This window comes from Carassius gibelio, chromosome A24, assembly GCF_023724105.1.
Source record: "Carassius gibelio isolate Cgi1373 ecotype wild population from Czech Republic chromosome A24, carGib1.2-hapl.c, whole genome shotgun sequence".
Lineage (NCBI taxonomy): Eukaryota > Metazoa > Chordata > Actinopteri > Cypriniformes > Cyprinidae > Carassius > Carassius gibelio.
The window spans coordinates 6,611,577-6,626,701 of NC_068394.1; the positions used below are offsets into that span (position 1 = coordinate 6,611,577).

At 35.2% G+C, this 15,125-nt stretch overlaps 1 protein-coding gene across 1 annotated transcript in view; it reads left to right on the plus strand.

Annotated features, from left to right (window-relative positions):
• LOC127946395 (fibronectin type III domain-containing protein 3B-like) overlaps positions 1-15,125 on the plus strand; it is a 53,490-nt gene that overhangs the window by 29,985 nt on the left and 8,380 nt on the right. Inside the window, exons 7-22 of the mRNA XM_052542944.1 lie at positions 1,978-2,036; positions 2,823-2,965; positions 3,245-3,304; positions 3,566-3,704; positions 4,301-4,354; positions 4,999-5,123; positions 5,810-5,984; positions 7,003-7,089; positions 7,762-7,897; positions 7,990-8,061; positions 8,796-8,914; positions 9,012-9,117; positions 10,783-10,961; positions 12,096-12,209; positions 12,753-12,902; positions 14,416-14,702. Coding sequence (XP_052398904.1) covers positions 1,978-2,036; positions 2,823-2,965; positions 3,245-3,304; positions 3,566-3,704; positions 4,301-4,354; positions 4,999-5,123; positions 5,810-5,984; positions 7,003-7,089; positions 7,762-7,897; positions 7,990-8,061; positions 8,796-8,914; positions 9,012-9,117; positions 10,783-10,961; positions 12,096-12,209; positions 12,753-12,902; positions 14,416-14,702 — 2,005 coding nt within the window. The remainder of the gene's footprint in view (positions 1-1,977; positions 2,037-2,822; positions 2,966-3,244; positions 3,305-3,565; positions 3,705-4,300; positions 4,355-4,998; positions 5,124-5,809; positions 5,985-7,002; positions 7,090-7,761; positions 7,898-7,989; positions 8,062-8,795; positions 8,915-9,011; positions 9,118-10,782; positions 10,962-12,095; positions 12,210-12,752; positions 12,903-14,415; positions 14,703-15,125) is intronic.

A 15,125-nucleotide genomic window follows, 5' to 3' on the forward strand; every position in this document is an offset into this window, starting at 1 on the left:
AACTATTATTACTGTTGAAGAATATAGTTTGTGAAGTACAGGACAGTAAGATTTCCATTTCTAATAAATGCTGTTCTTTTGAACTCAGCAGTGATTCATTAATGAACCCTGAAAATCGTATCACGGTATCCTCAAAAATATTAAGAATCCACAACTGAAGTCCCAACATTGATAATAATAAGAATGTTACTTCAGCACCAAATCAGAATATTAGAATAATTTTACCATATGCATAGTTTCTGTATACACACAACATCCTCATAATGGTCTACTTCGTTTTCTAAATGCTGTGTCCCACAATGCAATGCTGTCAACTTTAGCATCTTGTTATTATTTCTCAAAAAAGCTATGATTTTTCTTCTTCTTTCTTTCTTGGCTTATTTAATCCAACTGAAAGGTCATAACTTAATAGTAATTAATAAAAATAACAATTTATTTCCGGGATGATAAGCAGTGATATGCAGTATTTATTAGAAGTATATAATTTACAGTAAGCTTGAAGAATTCCATATAGCCAAGTATTCTTATAAGCGAGGAAGCTGTTCTGGGATCAGATGGTGGATGAATGTGGAACACATGTTGCATGAAATGCAGTAGATTCTCTGTATCATCGTTTCCTTTTCTTTCATCATTCCTTTGAAAACGGCTCGCTCTGTCTCACTGTTTTCCTCTTTGTTCTTTAGTGGCTTATCTTACCCTGGTCTTTGTTCTTGTGGACCTCTGGTTCCCATGCCTCTGTGTCTGAGAGAGAGTGTGTGTCTGTAATCTGTCTGTGGCGAAACCACAGTGCATAATGAGACTCAGATCTCTTCCTGTCTGAAGTGACAGCACGAGGCTGGTCCGTGTTAGAATGCACAGGGAAAAGGCCCGGCAAATTAAATCAAGAGACGAGAAGACGAGCTGTTCCTGTGGAGAATGTCTGAAGATGCTTAGATCTGGGTGAAACGATGATGTCAGACGTTTAGATTTGATCTTCTTCAGTCTCCAGCGGTGTTCAGGACTTTGCTGTGGCTTGTCAAGTTACTCATAATTTTAAACTAGTTAAAGTACAATTAAGCTATTCTTTTGAAAAGTTGGTTAGTTACACTACAATTATGTTTTTGAAAGAAGTCTCTTATGCTCACCAAGGCTACATTTATTTGATTAAAAAAGTACAGTAAAAACTGTAATATTGTGAAATATTATTACAGTTTAAATGTAATTTAATCCTGTGATGACAGAGCTGAATTTTAGCAGCCATTACTCCAGTTTTCTGTGTCACATGATCCTTCAGAAATGATTCTAATATGCTTCTAAAAAAAAGCTTATGAAACAACACTGATTATTAGCAATGTTGAAAACAGTTGTACTGATTTTAGAATTTATTATTATTATTATTATTATTATATTTTTGTGTGTGTGAAGTCAATCACAATTTTTTTTTTCAGGATTTCTTGATGAATATAAAGTTCAAAATGCAGCATTTATTTGAAATATAAACCTTTTGTGACAGTATATATGTCTTTCCTGTCACTTTTTAATTTAATGTGTCCTGATTTTAATCCATACATGGAGTGGAATCTGTAATTTTTCAACTCTTTTCCCCCCTTCCTCTATTAAAATAAAGAATCCACTGAAAACATCCCCATGTCTCAATCTCAACAACATCTTGTTGGGGGAAAACCATGGAGGTCAGTGAAGGGTCATGTTGCCATGACTTCATCGCAGTGATGACTCATAGCAGGGACCCCTTGGGCTCCATAAGAGCCAGAAATATGAACCTCACTCCCCGAAAGACACTTTCCGACCCGGCTCAGGCCCGATCGGACAGCCCCATCCATCAAGATGTCTCTATTGCCTCAGATCTCGGTCTCTGTCTAGTGATACTGAATTTATGTTCTTTGTATTTATAAGCATGAGGATGTTACAGACATGCACTCTCTCTGATTTATGACTGATAGGAGACGGATGGCTACATTTAATCTGTTTTCTGTGCAGATCTCGATGTGAACACGAGACGAGTTCAGGCTGTGCCATCAGGACTGGACAAGCCGCAGGTGAGGGATTTTAAATCATGTCCTCTCACAAATCTCCTTTCCTTCACACAGTTCAGAAAATAAAATAAAAGCAGTTCTATTTCTGTTCACAAGGGGGCAGCAGCTGTTAATGAATGACGCAGTGGTTCAGTGATCCATTGATTGGTCACATCAATATGTTTTTCTCATCTCTACTATGGTTTCATAATCTTCCACTCTTTCTGTTAGTGGGAATGCATGTTCTATGATATTAATATGATATTAATATGCAACTTCGAGCTGCAGGGTGCTCTGACTGGTGCTTCATTCACTCAACACGAGTCTGCCGTAGTCTTGACACCCAAACGAAGTACTATTTACAGCTGCCTAGATTTATTGATATACCAAGCATCATAAATAAGTTGAAATTACAATTCTGATGGGCCTTTCAGTCGTTTCACTTTATTTTGGGCTTTTAATCTTCTACCAGGCTTTTCTCTGAAAATGGTTTCTGACTTTCAATCTTGTTGTACAGGCTTTTTTTTGCATGTAGAATAAAAAATAAATGGAAAAGAAACTCCGCAATATATATATTTTTTTAATTATTGTATTGCCATAATGGAAATCTAAAGAAACCCGCAAAAATGTAAAACATTATGTTGCAAAAATAAATCTATATATTTAAAATAATAATTATTTAAAATATGATTTTACGTAGAATAATAATTTAAAATATATATTTTGTTTTCTTAACTTTATTTACTGGTAGATTTTGAGGTGAAATTTCAAGCAGTGTGTATTATTGTGTGTATTATTTGAACCCTTCAGGTGTCTAAGGTGCAGTCCCGCTCCGCGCTTGTGTCATGGACGTCTGTTTCTGTTTTGGGATCATCTGGACGGGTCCCTTCCTGTAGTTACGAGCTCCAGCTCAAGGACAACGGCCGAGATGGGAAATACAAGGTTGTGTATAGGTAAGGGCTTCTGTCTTCACGAATAATTGTATTCATTAATCTGTTCTGAGTCACTAAAACTCTTTGTTTTCAGTCATTAGTATAGTTACATATCATTCTTCACCATGCTGTTAGTAAATAATACTCATGTTCGTCTGCAGCTTTGCCTTTTTTTTGGTTTCTGAAGCAAAGCGTATAGGCTGTTATGAAATGATTGAAAAGCTGAAGGAGGTTTTAAAGAATGCTTCATCCATCTGTTCCCACAAACAGACTTTCATTCTTCGTCTGTCTCTGTTTCAGTGGTGAGGAGCTCCAGTACACCCTCACTGACCTGAGACCAGCCACAGACTATCATGTCAGGTAAGAGTAGTGCTTCACATTTGCATTTATTCATTTCGTACACACTTTTAAACAAAGCGACTCACAAATGATTACGGTTGGGTATTTAAACCCTTAACTGGTATGTACCGGACTGAAACAAATGCCTAAGCTGGCGATAAGAAATACTTGCCGTCTTGTGCACTAAATGAATCATTTCAAATGGCAATAGCAGATATTCTGTATATTTTCTGAATTACTCTTGACCTCATTGGTAATTCTCACCATGTGTGTGTTTTACAGAGTAAGCACAGTGTGTAACTCTGTGAAAGGTCCCAGTTCGGATGCGAGGGCCTTCACTACCCACGGTGCCCCTCCTGATACCCCTCTACCACCCAGACTGTCCCATCGCACCAAGAGCTCCCTCACATTACAGTGGAAGGTATGCACGACTGAATTGCATTGAATTCTGTACTATTGTGCAAAGTTTCTACAAATTGTAGGTTTTTAGGGTTCAACTATATTACGTAATGGTGGAATAGTTTATGGTGATTTATTAATAAGTAATGCAACTATTTATTGAACATTCCGTGTTGCATCATGCAAAGAAATTCTCCTTTACTGTTGTAAAATCACTGTTATGTATGTACCTCTTGTCAGTATGCACACAGTATTTAAACTTTTATTTATTAACTTAAGTTAAAAATATTTTCTTTTTGCTTGACTTTGCTATATATATATATATATATATATATATATATATATATATATATATATATAGCAAAGTATATCGGGCATATAGCAAATCCCTCGGACATAAACCTTTTATATAAGAAATATATATATATATTTCTTATATAAAAGGTTTATGTCCGAGGGATTTTTTTAAAATAAATAAATGCTTTTATTAAAGTGACATTAAATAAATTTGTAATGTTACATTTTAGCATATTTAACATCCTCTACATTGTGTGTGTGTGTATGTATGTATGTGTATATGTATATAATTATATAATATGTATATAATTTTTTTTTCAGCCCCCTGCGGACAATGGCTCAAAAATCACCAATTATGTTCTAGAATGGGATGAGGTATGTATCACCTCTGTAAATTAATTTGGTTATATCCTATTTCTGCCATCTATTCATAATATTAATTTCATTTTCTTGCGCTCTCATTTCCTCTTCATTATTTGCCTTTCCGAATTTATTTTATTTTTTATATATATATATGTATGTATATATATGGCTGTGATGGTTTTTTTTTTTTTTCCTGTCCCCATGGCATGAGATGTTGGTACTGTGGTGACTGAGGCTTTAACCCACTGTTCCGCTTTACACCATACTTTATATCTATATAATTTTTTTTTTTATTTTTATTTTTTTTTTTTTTACTCAAAGCTTTTCTGACTCATTAAGAGTTCATTAAACCTCCTCAGCTGTGGCGGTGCAGCTCCAGAAGTGTCTGAAGATGCTGGCAGTGGTTCTTCTTCCCCACAGAATCCTTTCAGAATACCTCTGCAGTTAACCTTAATTAAATTCTGCGTCCTGTTGTTGTGACGATTAGCACAGCTTCCAGCAGCAGTTTTGTTCTTTTCATGTAAAGAGTGTTCTGTTCTGACACAGCGTGTGACTGCCGATGTCCTTTTTTTGTATGTTTTAAGATGTTTATGTTTTTTCTTATCATCCTATTTGTCAATCCTGACTGCATCGTTTTATCCGCGTTCCTTTTTCAGGGAAAGAAAAACAGCATTTTCCGTGAATATTATGTTGGACACCAGCGACACTGCAAAGTAATGGGGTTGTGTCCTGCTGTCGGGTACACGTTTCGAGTGGCAGCACTAAATGATATTGGCGCAAGGTTTGTTTTTTTCTCTTTTACAAAAACACACTTAAAAAAATTATAACCGATAATTCCATAATTACAAGCAACCATCCCTAAAGCCTGTCCTTAACCTATGGCAAATATCTGTAGTTAATAATATTACTCAGTACTTATTTGTGTTATTACACGGTAACAGTGTCAACTAAAAAAGCGTAACCTATTTGTATTTTATTTTGTTTTTGTTATAAATTTTTTTTGCCATCAAAATACCATTGATAATGAATATAATAATATTTCAGTTATATGGTAATTCCATTTTATACTACCATTTTAGTATGATACTGACATAGCACTTATTTTCAAGGGTAATTTCTGAGGTGTAGGTGAAATATTGTTTTATGATTTGCTGCAAAAAAATCTATGTTTATAAATATAACCCAGCAGCCTTTGTGCTTTTAGTTGTACGTACACAGTTTAATAGATATTGGTCCCTGCGGTGTCCTAGCGTTTAATGATGCAGTAAATGAAAAAATTCTCCTTACTACTCAACGTGAGTGTGAGAGTCCAAATAGTTTATAACTTTGTGCTTCTCACACACTTTGATGATACACAGATATGTTGTATAATCTATATAGGCTTGGATTTATTACTCTACGAATATATATATATATATATATATATATTATTATTAATTTTTTTTTGTTTTTTTTTTTTTTCTACAGTGGATTCAGCACAGAAGTCGTCTTCAACACCACCGGAAGTCTCCCGCAGACGTCCTTACCTCCGCGGCTGGCACAGGCAGGTCCTTCCTGGGTTATGTTGGAGTGGACGCGCCCGAACAGCTGCAGTGTTGAGGAGGTCGTCACTTACACCCTGGAGATGCAGGATGAGAGCAAGGTGTTGAGCTCATCCCTACTGCCCCCATCCCATAATCCCCTGATCCCCTGTGCAGTAGTTATTACGGCTTTTTATGTCATAATAACATCAACAAAAAATAGATATTCTCAGCATTATACACTGGACATCATGTCTCTTAGCTGGAATTGTATTTTATTTTATTTTTACCTTACTGGTTTCTAGTTAATTGCCCTTGCCCACAGTTGTCAGATTAAATGAACTCTTCTGGATCCATGACTAATGCCGGTCATGTTTAATACCTCAGGCTGATTTGCCATCCAAATATTTTGAAGAGATTTCATCCACACTATTTTTCATCTTGTGGTTTATTTTTGATTATACACAGTAATTGTAGAATCTTGCCATTGAAAAATAAATTAATAAACCACAAAATTTGAAAATAAACCACAAATCTGATAGGAAATATGCTCATTTTATTGTCAAATCATAATTATATTTATTTATATGTTATATGTGATTTTTTTATTTTATTATATTTGATATTTATTTTAATATATTTTACAAAGCAGGTTTTTATAATTATGCGATATATAATATTAATCATAAAACATTATGCCAATTTAAATTGATGAAACATCTGCTTTTTATTTTGCCTTTGTAGTAGGGAACATTTCTGAGTGAAACAGGATATTAATCGAGAAAAAAAAAACAGGTCGCAAATTAATTTTGTCCAGCAGCAGTTGGTTGGTTCATGAAAAACAGTGTTACTTGCCAGATTGAAGGGAAGGTATTGAGTAATAAGAGGCATTGGTAATGTCATCCAACAAAAAAGTTCAAAAGATTCAACAAAAACTAATTCCGGTGTGAGTATAGGGCACGACTAGCTTTTGTCCAAACGATTGCACGTTATTCTTTTTGATTTTCACAGCTGATTGCGAGCCACCTTTCAGTATTTTCAAGTGCAAGACAGTGATTTAGACCGCCTTTAAAGCTAAACTGGGAATCACTTTTCCATACTTCACTTCTTGACACCTAATGGACGATGTGTTTCTGGCAGGGACTGGACTTTCAGACGGTGTACAGCGGTTTGGAGCTGAACCGTAAGGTGGAGACCCTAAAAAGGAACGCACAGTACAAATTCAGGGTGAGTGATGATAATGGCACGACAACCCTAAGCCAAAAAGGCCAAGGCTTTTAGTTATTATATTTCTGTATTATTTAGATTTATAGGTGCTGCTTCCTTTTGTTCTCATGCACAGCTGTATACACAAACAAACCAGCCAGCTAGTGTTTAACTAATGCTCTAAAAAAGCACGTTCACCAAGCACATTTCCTTTTTTGCTAATAAGGCAATCGGTGATAATCTAATGAACTTCAGTTTCTCTGTTAACCTGGAGCTGTTTCTCAGATCCAGCCGTTGCTGGGAGGGTGGGGGGGGCCCGAGAACACTGCGTTAGCATAATCAGGGTAGAAAGACACTTCAGAGAGGATTTAAATGTCACCCTCTGCCAGGTGATTGGGACGCAAAAGTCATGTTGTCTACTTCGCAAAAAGTGTTGAAAGTTTTCAGTGCAGAAATTATTTGAAATATAAATCTTTTGTAACTGTATACATTTCTTTACGGTCACATATGTTAAATTCAATGTGTCTTTGCTGAATGAATTATTAATTTCTTTAAAAACAAAGACCCATAACTTTTGAACGGTAGTGTATATAATGAACTTTATGCATACTCTATAGTGCAGGAGGAGTTGTATGGTAGTATGCTTCACCTTGTGTGGTCTTCTAACATCTGTCTTAACTGTCGCTCCTCCAGCTGTTCACGTGCAGTGGTGAGTGGCGCAGTGCACCGAGCTCTTTGCTTGTGTGTAAGACGACCCCCGACAGACCCGGACCCCCTGTGAATCCTGCAGTAAACGCTGTCACATATCACAGCTTCTGCGTGACCTGGGGTAGGAAATTCATTAGGTCGGCTTTTTCTGAAAAGTTTAGCCTTATTTATCCTCTAATCTTCACTGTTTGTTTTTTTGTACAATTAAATCAGAACCTCCACAAGATGATGGTGGATCTGGAGACTTGACGTATGTCCTGGAGATATCAGAAGGGAATTTAGAAGGTATTTCATAATTTAATTCAACTTTAACAGCATGAAAATGCAACACCTCAAATGTTTGCCTTTATTTGATGTTCATGTCACACATTTCAACCCAAAAAGTAAGTGGGTAAAAAAAGCTTATTATTTTTCGTATGGTCACATACAAACAAACATTATTATCATGTACGAGTAGTTTGAAAAAAATTTAAAACTTTTCTATTTTCTTTTGTAATATTTTCTTTATGATTATGCAAATTAAAGGGGAAAATATGATTAAAAATAATGCATCATTTATCAAAGCATGTGCACTGCCATTGTTGTTGGGATTTTGTTTTTGAAAGCAGTCTCTTATCCTCAGCAAGGCTGCATTTATTTAATCAAAAACAGTCAAAAAGTATTAAAATAACTATTTTCTATTTTAAATGTTTCAAAATGTAATTTATTCCTGTGATGCAAAGCTGAATTTTCAGCATCATCACTCCAGTCTTTACTGTCACATGATCCTTCAGAAGCCATTCATAAAAACCATTGTGCTGCTTAATATTTTGTGGAAACGATGATAAAAGGTCAAAAAAGAGCTTTTATTTTTTACTGTCACTTTTGATTTAATGCATCCTTGCATTGAGTTTTCAAAATTAAATTTTTATTTTTAATTATTTTTTTTCTTCTTTTTATTTTTCTGTGATATATGGCTCTGCTGTGATCCTGAACGATTCAGTGAGACAGATATTTATTTCATCTCTGTCTGTGTTCAGAGAGTCAGTGGGTGACACACTATAGAGGACCAGAGAGGAAACATTTGTGTGAGGATCTACAACCAGGAACAAGCTACTCCCTGAGACTCAGCTGTGTGAATGTGGCCGGACAAAGCCCGGTATAAGAACCTTTACAAGTTTATTTACTGATTCCCAGGCTGATGCATGTAATAAAGTCTCAGTGCACTTATTGAATGTTGACTGTTGGTTGTGCAGTGCTCAGATGACTTGACGGTTCGCACTCATATCCCGCCCCCTGGCCGCTGTCAACCCCCAAGTATTGTGGGTAATGTCAAGCACAAGGAGATGACCTTGCAGTGGGGTGAGTGGGCTGTTTTTGTATTTTGATGTCCTTTTATTCTCTTTTCCCTTTTTGAGTCTCGAGGTCATAAACAATTTATCTAAAAATAGCTGTGCATTTGTGGCACATAAGCTTTTTTTCGCTTATTTGTGTCCCTATTCACTCGATTAATTTGAAAAGACGTGAAATTGCAGATAAAAACAAGCTGAAGGACACTCATCTGCTTTTAGACTAATCCTGTTTGCTGCCAGGTCAACAGGTGAAGTATTCAGAGGATTTATAGTTATGGAACTCTATTGAAGTCTAAAGTCCAGTTTACCCAGAATGCACCTGGACCAACTGAAAGTTTTGCAACTAATTTTTTATGCTGTTCATGCATTACATCACACTATTTAGTGTATGGGTGTGTGTGTGTGTATGCATCTCTGTGTTTGTGTGGTTGAGGGAGCCAGAGATAAAATGCACTTGTTTGTTAGTGATTATACTCCTGACTCACTGTTTTTGAGTGAAGGTGGGCTCATTTAAGAGGCTGAACACGGTCTATAAATAACTGGGGAATAGCAGTGCTGATTTCGGCCATCCACGCTTAAAATGTTCAATCAAATAAAATGTTCATCAAGGTTAAAATGGTCAGCAGGGGTGAGCTTCCCTGCATGTTCTCCATCACTGCAATTGATTGGTTCCTTCCTGTAACCAGTTGCCACAGGGTTTTAGAGGGAACCGAGAATGTGTTTTGGTTTTAAGAGGTCGGTGGCAGATGGATGTTTCTGAGGTCATCATAAAGTCTGTGTCTGGGGCACGTGTGCGTTATTGCGGCAGCAGAATTGCATTGTGGTTTCACACTAGACTCAGAGTTTCTGGATCAAAACGGAGGCATGGAACATTCCATATTTCTCAAAATATTTGGCATAAGATTATCATTTGGTGTGCAAATTATTCCAAAGTAAACATATTTGATTATCATGAACTGTCATTTACTTGAGGAAAAGGAAGAGGAATAATTGTTATTAGCTTGTAAATTAGCTATATACTGCTAGTCTAAATATAACGCATCAAGACTGAAAGAAGTTTTTAATGTTTTACAATATAGGCTTTTAGTAATTATTAATAATAATTAATAAAATGCTTCTTTACAGCATACCTCCCATGTCAGTCTTTTAAAAAATGATTGAGCCATTTTTATTAATAATATAATTTAATTATAATAGTTTAATTATTCTTCTTCTTATTATAATGCACAGTTTTAGTAATTAATCATAATAATAATTCATAAAATTATAATAATCCTCTTGCTACCTCACCTCATTATTAAAGATTTTTGAATCAATATAATAATAATTATATTTTTTTTACTATATTTTTGCAGAACACAGTTAATGTTAATTCATAAAAGGCCTCTTGGCAACTGACCTCCCTATGGAAGCTTGACTTTTCTTCTCAGAATTTCAAGCTTAAACTGTATACTACAATTGCAAGTTTATATCTCATAACTGTGTAAAAAAAAAAAAAATTCGAAATTACATTTTATGTTTTATTCCGTGGTGGGAATAGGAACCAGAATTGCTGCTGTAAACTCAGGATATGTGAAACGTATTAATGGTGTGATCATGTATATTGGACTGGAGTGATGGATTATGCTTTGACTTTCCACATTTAAATGACTTTTAAATGTCTCTGTTTCTCCAGATGGTCCTTTGTATGGTGAAGAGAGTGAAAATGTGGAGTTTAGCTTGGAAATGTGTGCAATGGAGGAGGGTTCGGAGCCAACGGAGGTGTACTGTGGATCCAAAACAGAGTGCACTGTGGGTAATTTGCTCCCAGGCACCACCTACAGGTTCCAAGTTCGTGCAGCCAACAGTGCTGGGGTGAGACATCCTGCATGCATGATCCAGCTATTTATGAATGATCTGGCTCATTGATAAATGAAATACTGAACAAACTACTTGAAATCTGATTCATTAAAAAAAAAAAAGGTTTTAATAGAATTTCAAACCATATGGTTTGCATTGTAAACATCATTGTATTATGTATTACATCATCTTAATGTATCATAATGTATTTTTTTATAGCTTTTTTCCTGTTCATACTACAACAAACCTAGTGGCAGATCAGTGTTATCATTTAACTAAAGCTGTTAAAATTTGTGAAATGTAAAACTTAAGCTTAAAAACTTGTGTACTTGGCAACTAACTGAAATAAAATAAGTTTGTTGAAGCACAAAATTACTTAAATTAAAATTATTGGAAATATATTTAAAAAAAAGTAAATAAGAAAATTGACAATCATGTAACAAAATTACTAAAAACAAAAGCCATTTAAAAATATGAATAAATACTATAATAGCATATAGATAATATGAAGTTAGATTTACTAAAAGTAGAATTTTTGCTTTTGAAATAATGCAAAATCCATATTGTTTCATCTCCCTTGGGGAATAATTTTGGCTGTGATTGTGTTTTTATTTTTATTTTTATTTTATTTTTTTGGAAAAGAATCCAGTATACTAATCCAAAATACTCAGCCCATTCAAGTGATTTAATTTCTTTAATTAAAGTTTTCTTCCCAAGTGCCACAATAAAAATAGTATACATTTTAGTGAAGGGAACTAGGCTAGTATTTTAGACATTACAGCTTTTATTCCCTTTCATAAACAGTGCATAAGAAAAATTACTTCACCTCTCATACAGCTACTGTATATTTTGTCCCCCTCACTCCGGTGGTTTTTCCTTTTTTACATGAAAGCCATGTTTTATAACAAACCCTCTACAATGTATCAGGCCAATAAAGACATCTGCTGTCTGCTTTGGCAAGGATATTAAGAAGCTAATTCAGCCATCACTGGAGATGGATGCCTAACAAACACAGTGTAGCACTTTGGGATTACCTGCCACAGAAATAACAGATTTCCCTCCTCATGGTCGAACCCAGGCCATTCATTACCATCGAGACAGCTGAAAAAGTCCTAAATCTCAGCCGTTTCTTTCGTTTTTTTTCCCCAGTATGGACCACGCTCTGAAAGTGTGGAAATAAGCACTGCCGCCGGCCCCCCAGGACAATGCAGTCCACCAGCCATCAATGTGCCGTCACACACCTGTGCTGATGTGACCTGGGAGGTGAGTCAGCGAGAGGCATTCGCACCGCATGCATGCAGTAAATGATGAATCCCTGTTATCTGATGAAATTCCGAGTCATTTTCTGCTGCATTGGGAGAGTAATCAATTTTCAGAAGCAAAGATTAGCTTTGGGACTCGTAGAAAGACAAAATTACTAGAATAGACCCTCAACAAGGCTACAAAAACAGCACCATCGAAAATACAACATATTTCCTTCATCGATCATTCAGAAAATGCCAAAGACTGATTCTCTGCAGTGAAGGTGGCAGACTGTGTCCACGCAAAACCTTTTCTTCACCAGTTGCGCTTTCAATCCCTTCTTCTAAAAAGACTTGTGAAAAAGGGCCTCCTGTGTTTAGTTCACAATGAAAATGAATGTGATTTTAATCCTTGATGTCAAAATATCATAAAGATTTGAATTATTTGGATTTCTGTTTGCTATCATGAGAGGCTGTTTCATACTGTATATTAGCGGTGCGTTTGGATGCATTTACTCTCTTGTTTGTCCTGGAGAGTAACAATTGCTCTGATCTCAATCCCCAGAACGAAGTGAGCTCTGGGATAGACATTTCTGAGTACCGGCTGGACTGGGGACATGATTTGGACTCTCTTGAACTGGTCTACAGTGGAACGGGAACCTGCTTCCAAATCTCTAACCTGGAGGCATCAACAAACTACTGCTGCAGGCTACAGGTAATTCATGATGTGTGTGAGGACACATTTCCTGTCAGGACCATGAACCATTGCTCAGATATCCAGTTGTTATAAATGAAAACCCTCTTTTTTTCTTTTCTTTTTTTTTTTTACAACTTTACCATTTATTAAGAATAAAACATTTATTTATTTATTTATTTATTTATTTATTTATTTATTTATTTATTTTTAATTATCCAATTCAGGATATTTAATGCTATGAAAAAGAGCTTTGTTAAATAAGCTTTGTCTAGTATCTATAATGTAGTGGTTGACTGTTTTTAATGTTAATTTAAATCAAATGATCTTATTGATTTTAAAGGATTAGAATAAAATAAATGCAATGTGATTAGTTTATTTATTATGTGTTAATGTGCAATTTTCAGTTTCTTTTTTTAATTTAAATAAATTGCAGTATTATTTAATTTAAAGACCATTTTAAAGAACATTTAATTAATTTTTCTCCGAAAGTTTATTTTTCTATAAAAAAAAACTAAAGTCACTAAGTTGTATATAAACGTACTTAGATATACCACTGAGCATTTGCTTCAACATTTTAGTTTCTGATTAATCAGTAATTTACACTTAAATGAGTTATGAATAATTCATCTTTCTAATTTCCAAGTAAAGGAAACGCATTATTGTAATAGTTCCTGAAAGTAATGTAGCTCATATAATTGCTTTGAGCATGATCATATTGAAATGCATGCATTACTGGCAGCTTGCATTTTAATTAAACAAACAAGAAGAGTGTAAACCTTAATCACACAGTGTCAACACTTGTTTGTGTTTACAATGAATTTATAAGAATAAAGTATTATATGAAACACAGCCTACATGCATCGATCGGTGTTTGCATTATCACCGTCTCTTTGCGAACTGGTCTTAATGCACCAAGAGTAAACCTGCACATTATGCAGATTGAACATTATAAGCAGTAATAGAGTTCAAATGTTAGACTGTAGCACAGTTATCTCTGGAAATGTTCTGACCTTTGGGAGCTCCTCTTCACATTTAATTAGCTTTGACTCACTGTCAGTTATGAACTAATGCCAAAACAATCTATCAGCAACGGAGTGAAGAGAAGCCATCTCTCGTTATACTCTCCAAAATACGGTTGACAAACTAAAAGCATGATATTTATATATATATATATATATATATATATATATATATATATATATATATATATATATATATATATATATATATATATATATGTATATATATATATATATATATGTATATATGTGTGTGTGTGTGTGTGTGTGTAGTGTATATATATGTGTGTGTGTATATGTATGTATATACTGTATATGTGTGTGTGTGTGTAGTGTGTGTATATATATATATATATATATATATATATATATATATATATATATATATATATATATATATATATATATATATAATGTATATGTATGTATATGTATATATAGGTCAAAAGATTATCCATTTAACTTGTGTTTAAAGCTGCTAGTTTTATTCTTTTTTTGTATCTGATTAATAGGCAGTTAACCAGGCAGGGGCAGGCCCCTACAGTGATCTGGTGACGTGTCGGACCCCTGCGGCGGCCCCTGATGTTGTATCTGGATTTCGCTGCATTGACCACCCTTTGAACCTAACAGAAAATGAACCCTTCTCCCACTCCACCTGTCTGGCCCTTACCTGGGACGAGCCTCACTGTAATGGAGCAGAAATCAGCTCCTACAGCATCTCAATGGGAGACCGCATCTTCACCACCAGAAATGTAACCTCTCACATTATCAGGGACCTGCTGCCGGACAGCGAGTACAGGTGAGACGAGATGTTGTTTAACACTCTATGCATCATAAGCACTTTGGTGGAGGTCAATATTTGTGCATTAGTGATGACCAGGGACTTATTTTCCCATGGTCCCTGTAATATACAGATGAGTGCTGGTGAACCTCGAGCAGGTCCCTGAGTGAGTATGTCAGTGCTATTAGCTCCACAAATGGACTCCACTTACTTTACATCTGGCTCATGATGTGTTCAGCGAAATGGTGCTTTCTGGGTAGATTTAAGAGTATGTATGTACCCTGTTTGCAAGGTATTTTTTTTAAACAAGATGTACTGTGAAACCATGCTACAGTGATGTTTTCGATGCAAATACCATTGTACATTTTCAAGGTTTCTGTGAGTCTTAAAAAGGTCTTAAGTATTAAATCACCCTCCCACAAATTAAGCCCTTAAAAAGGT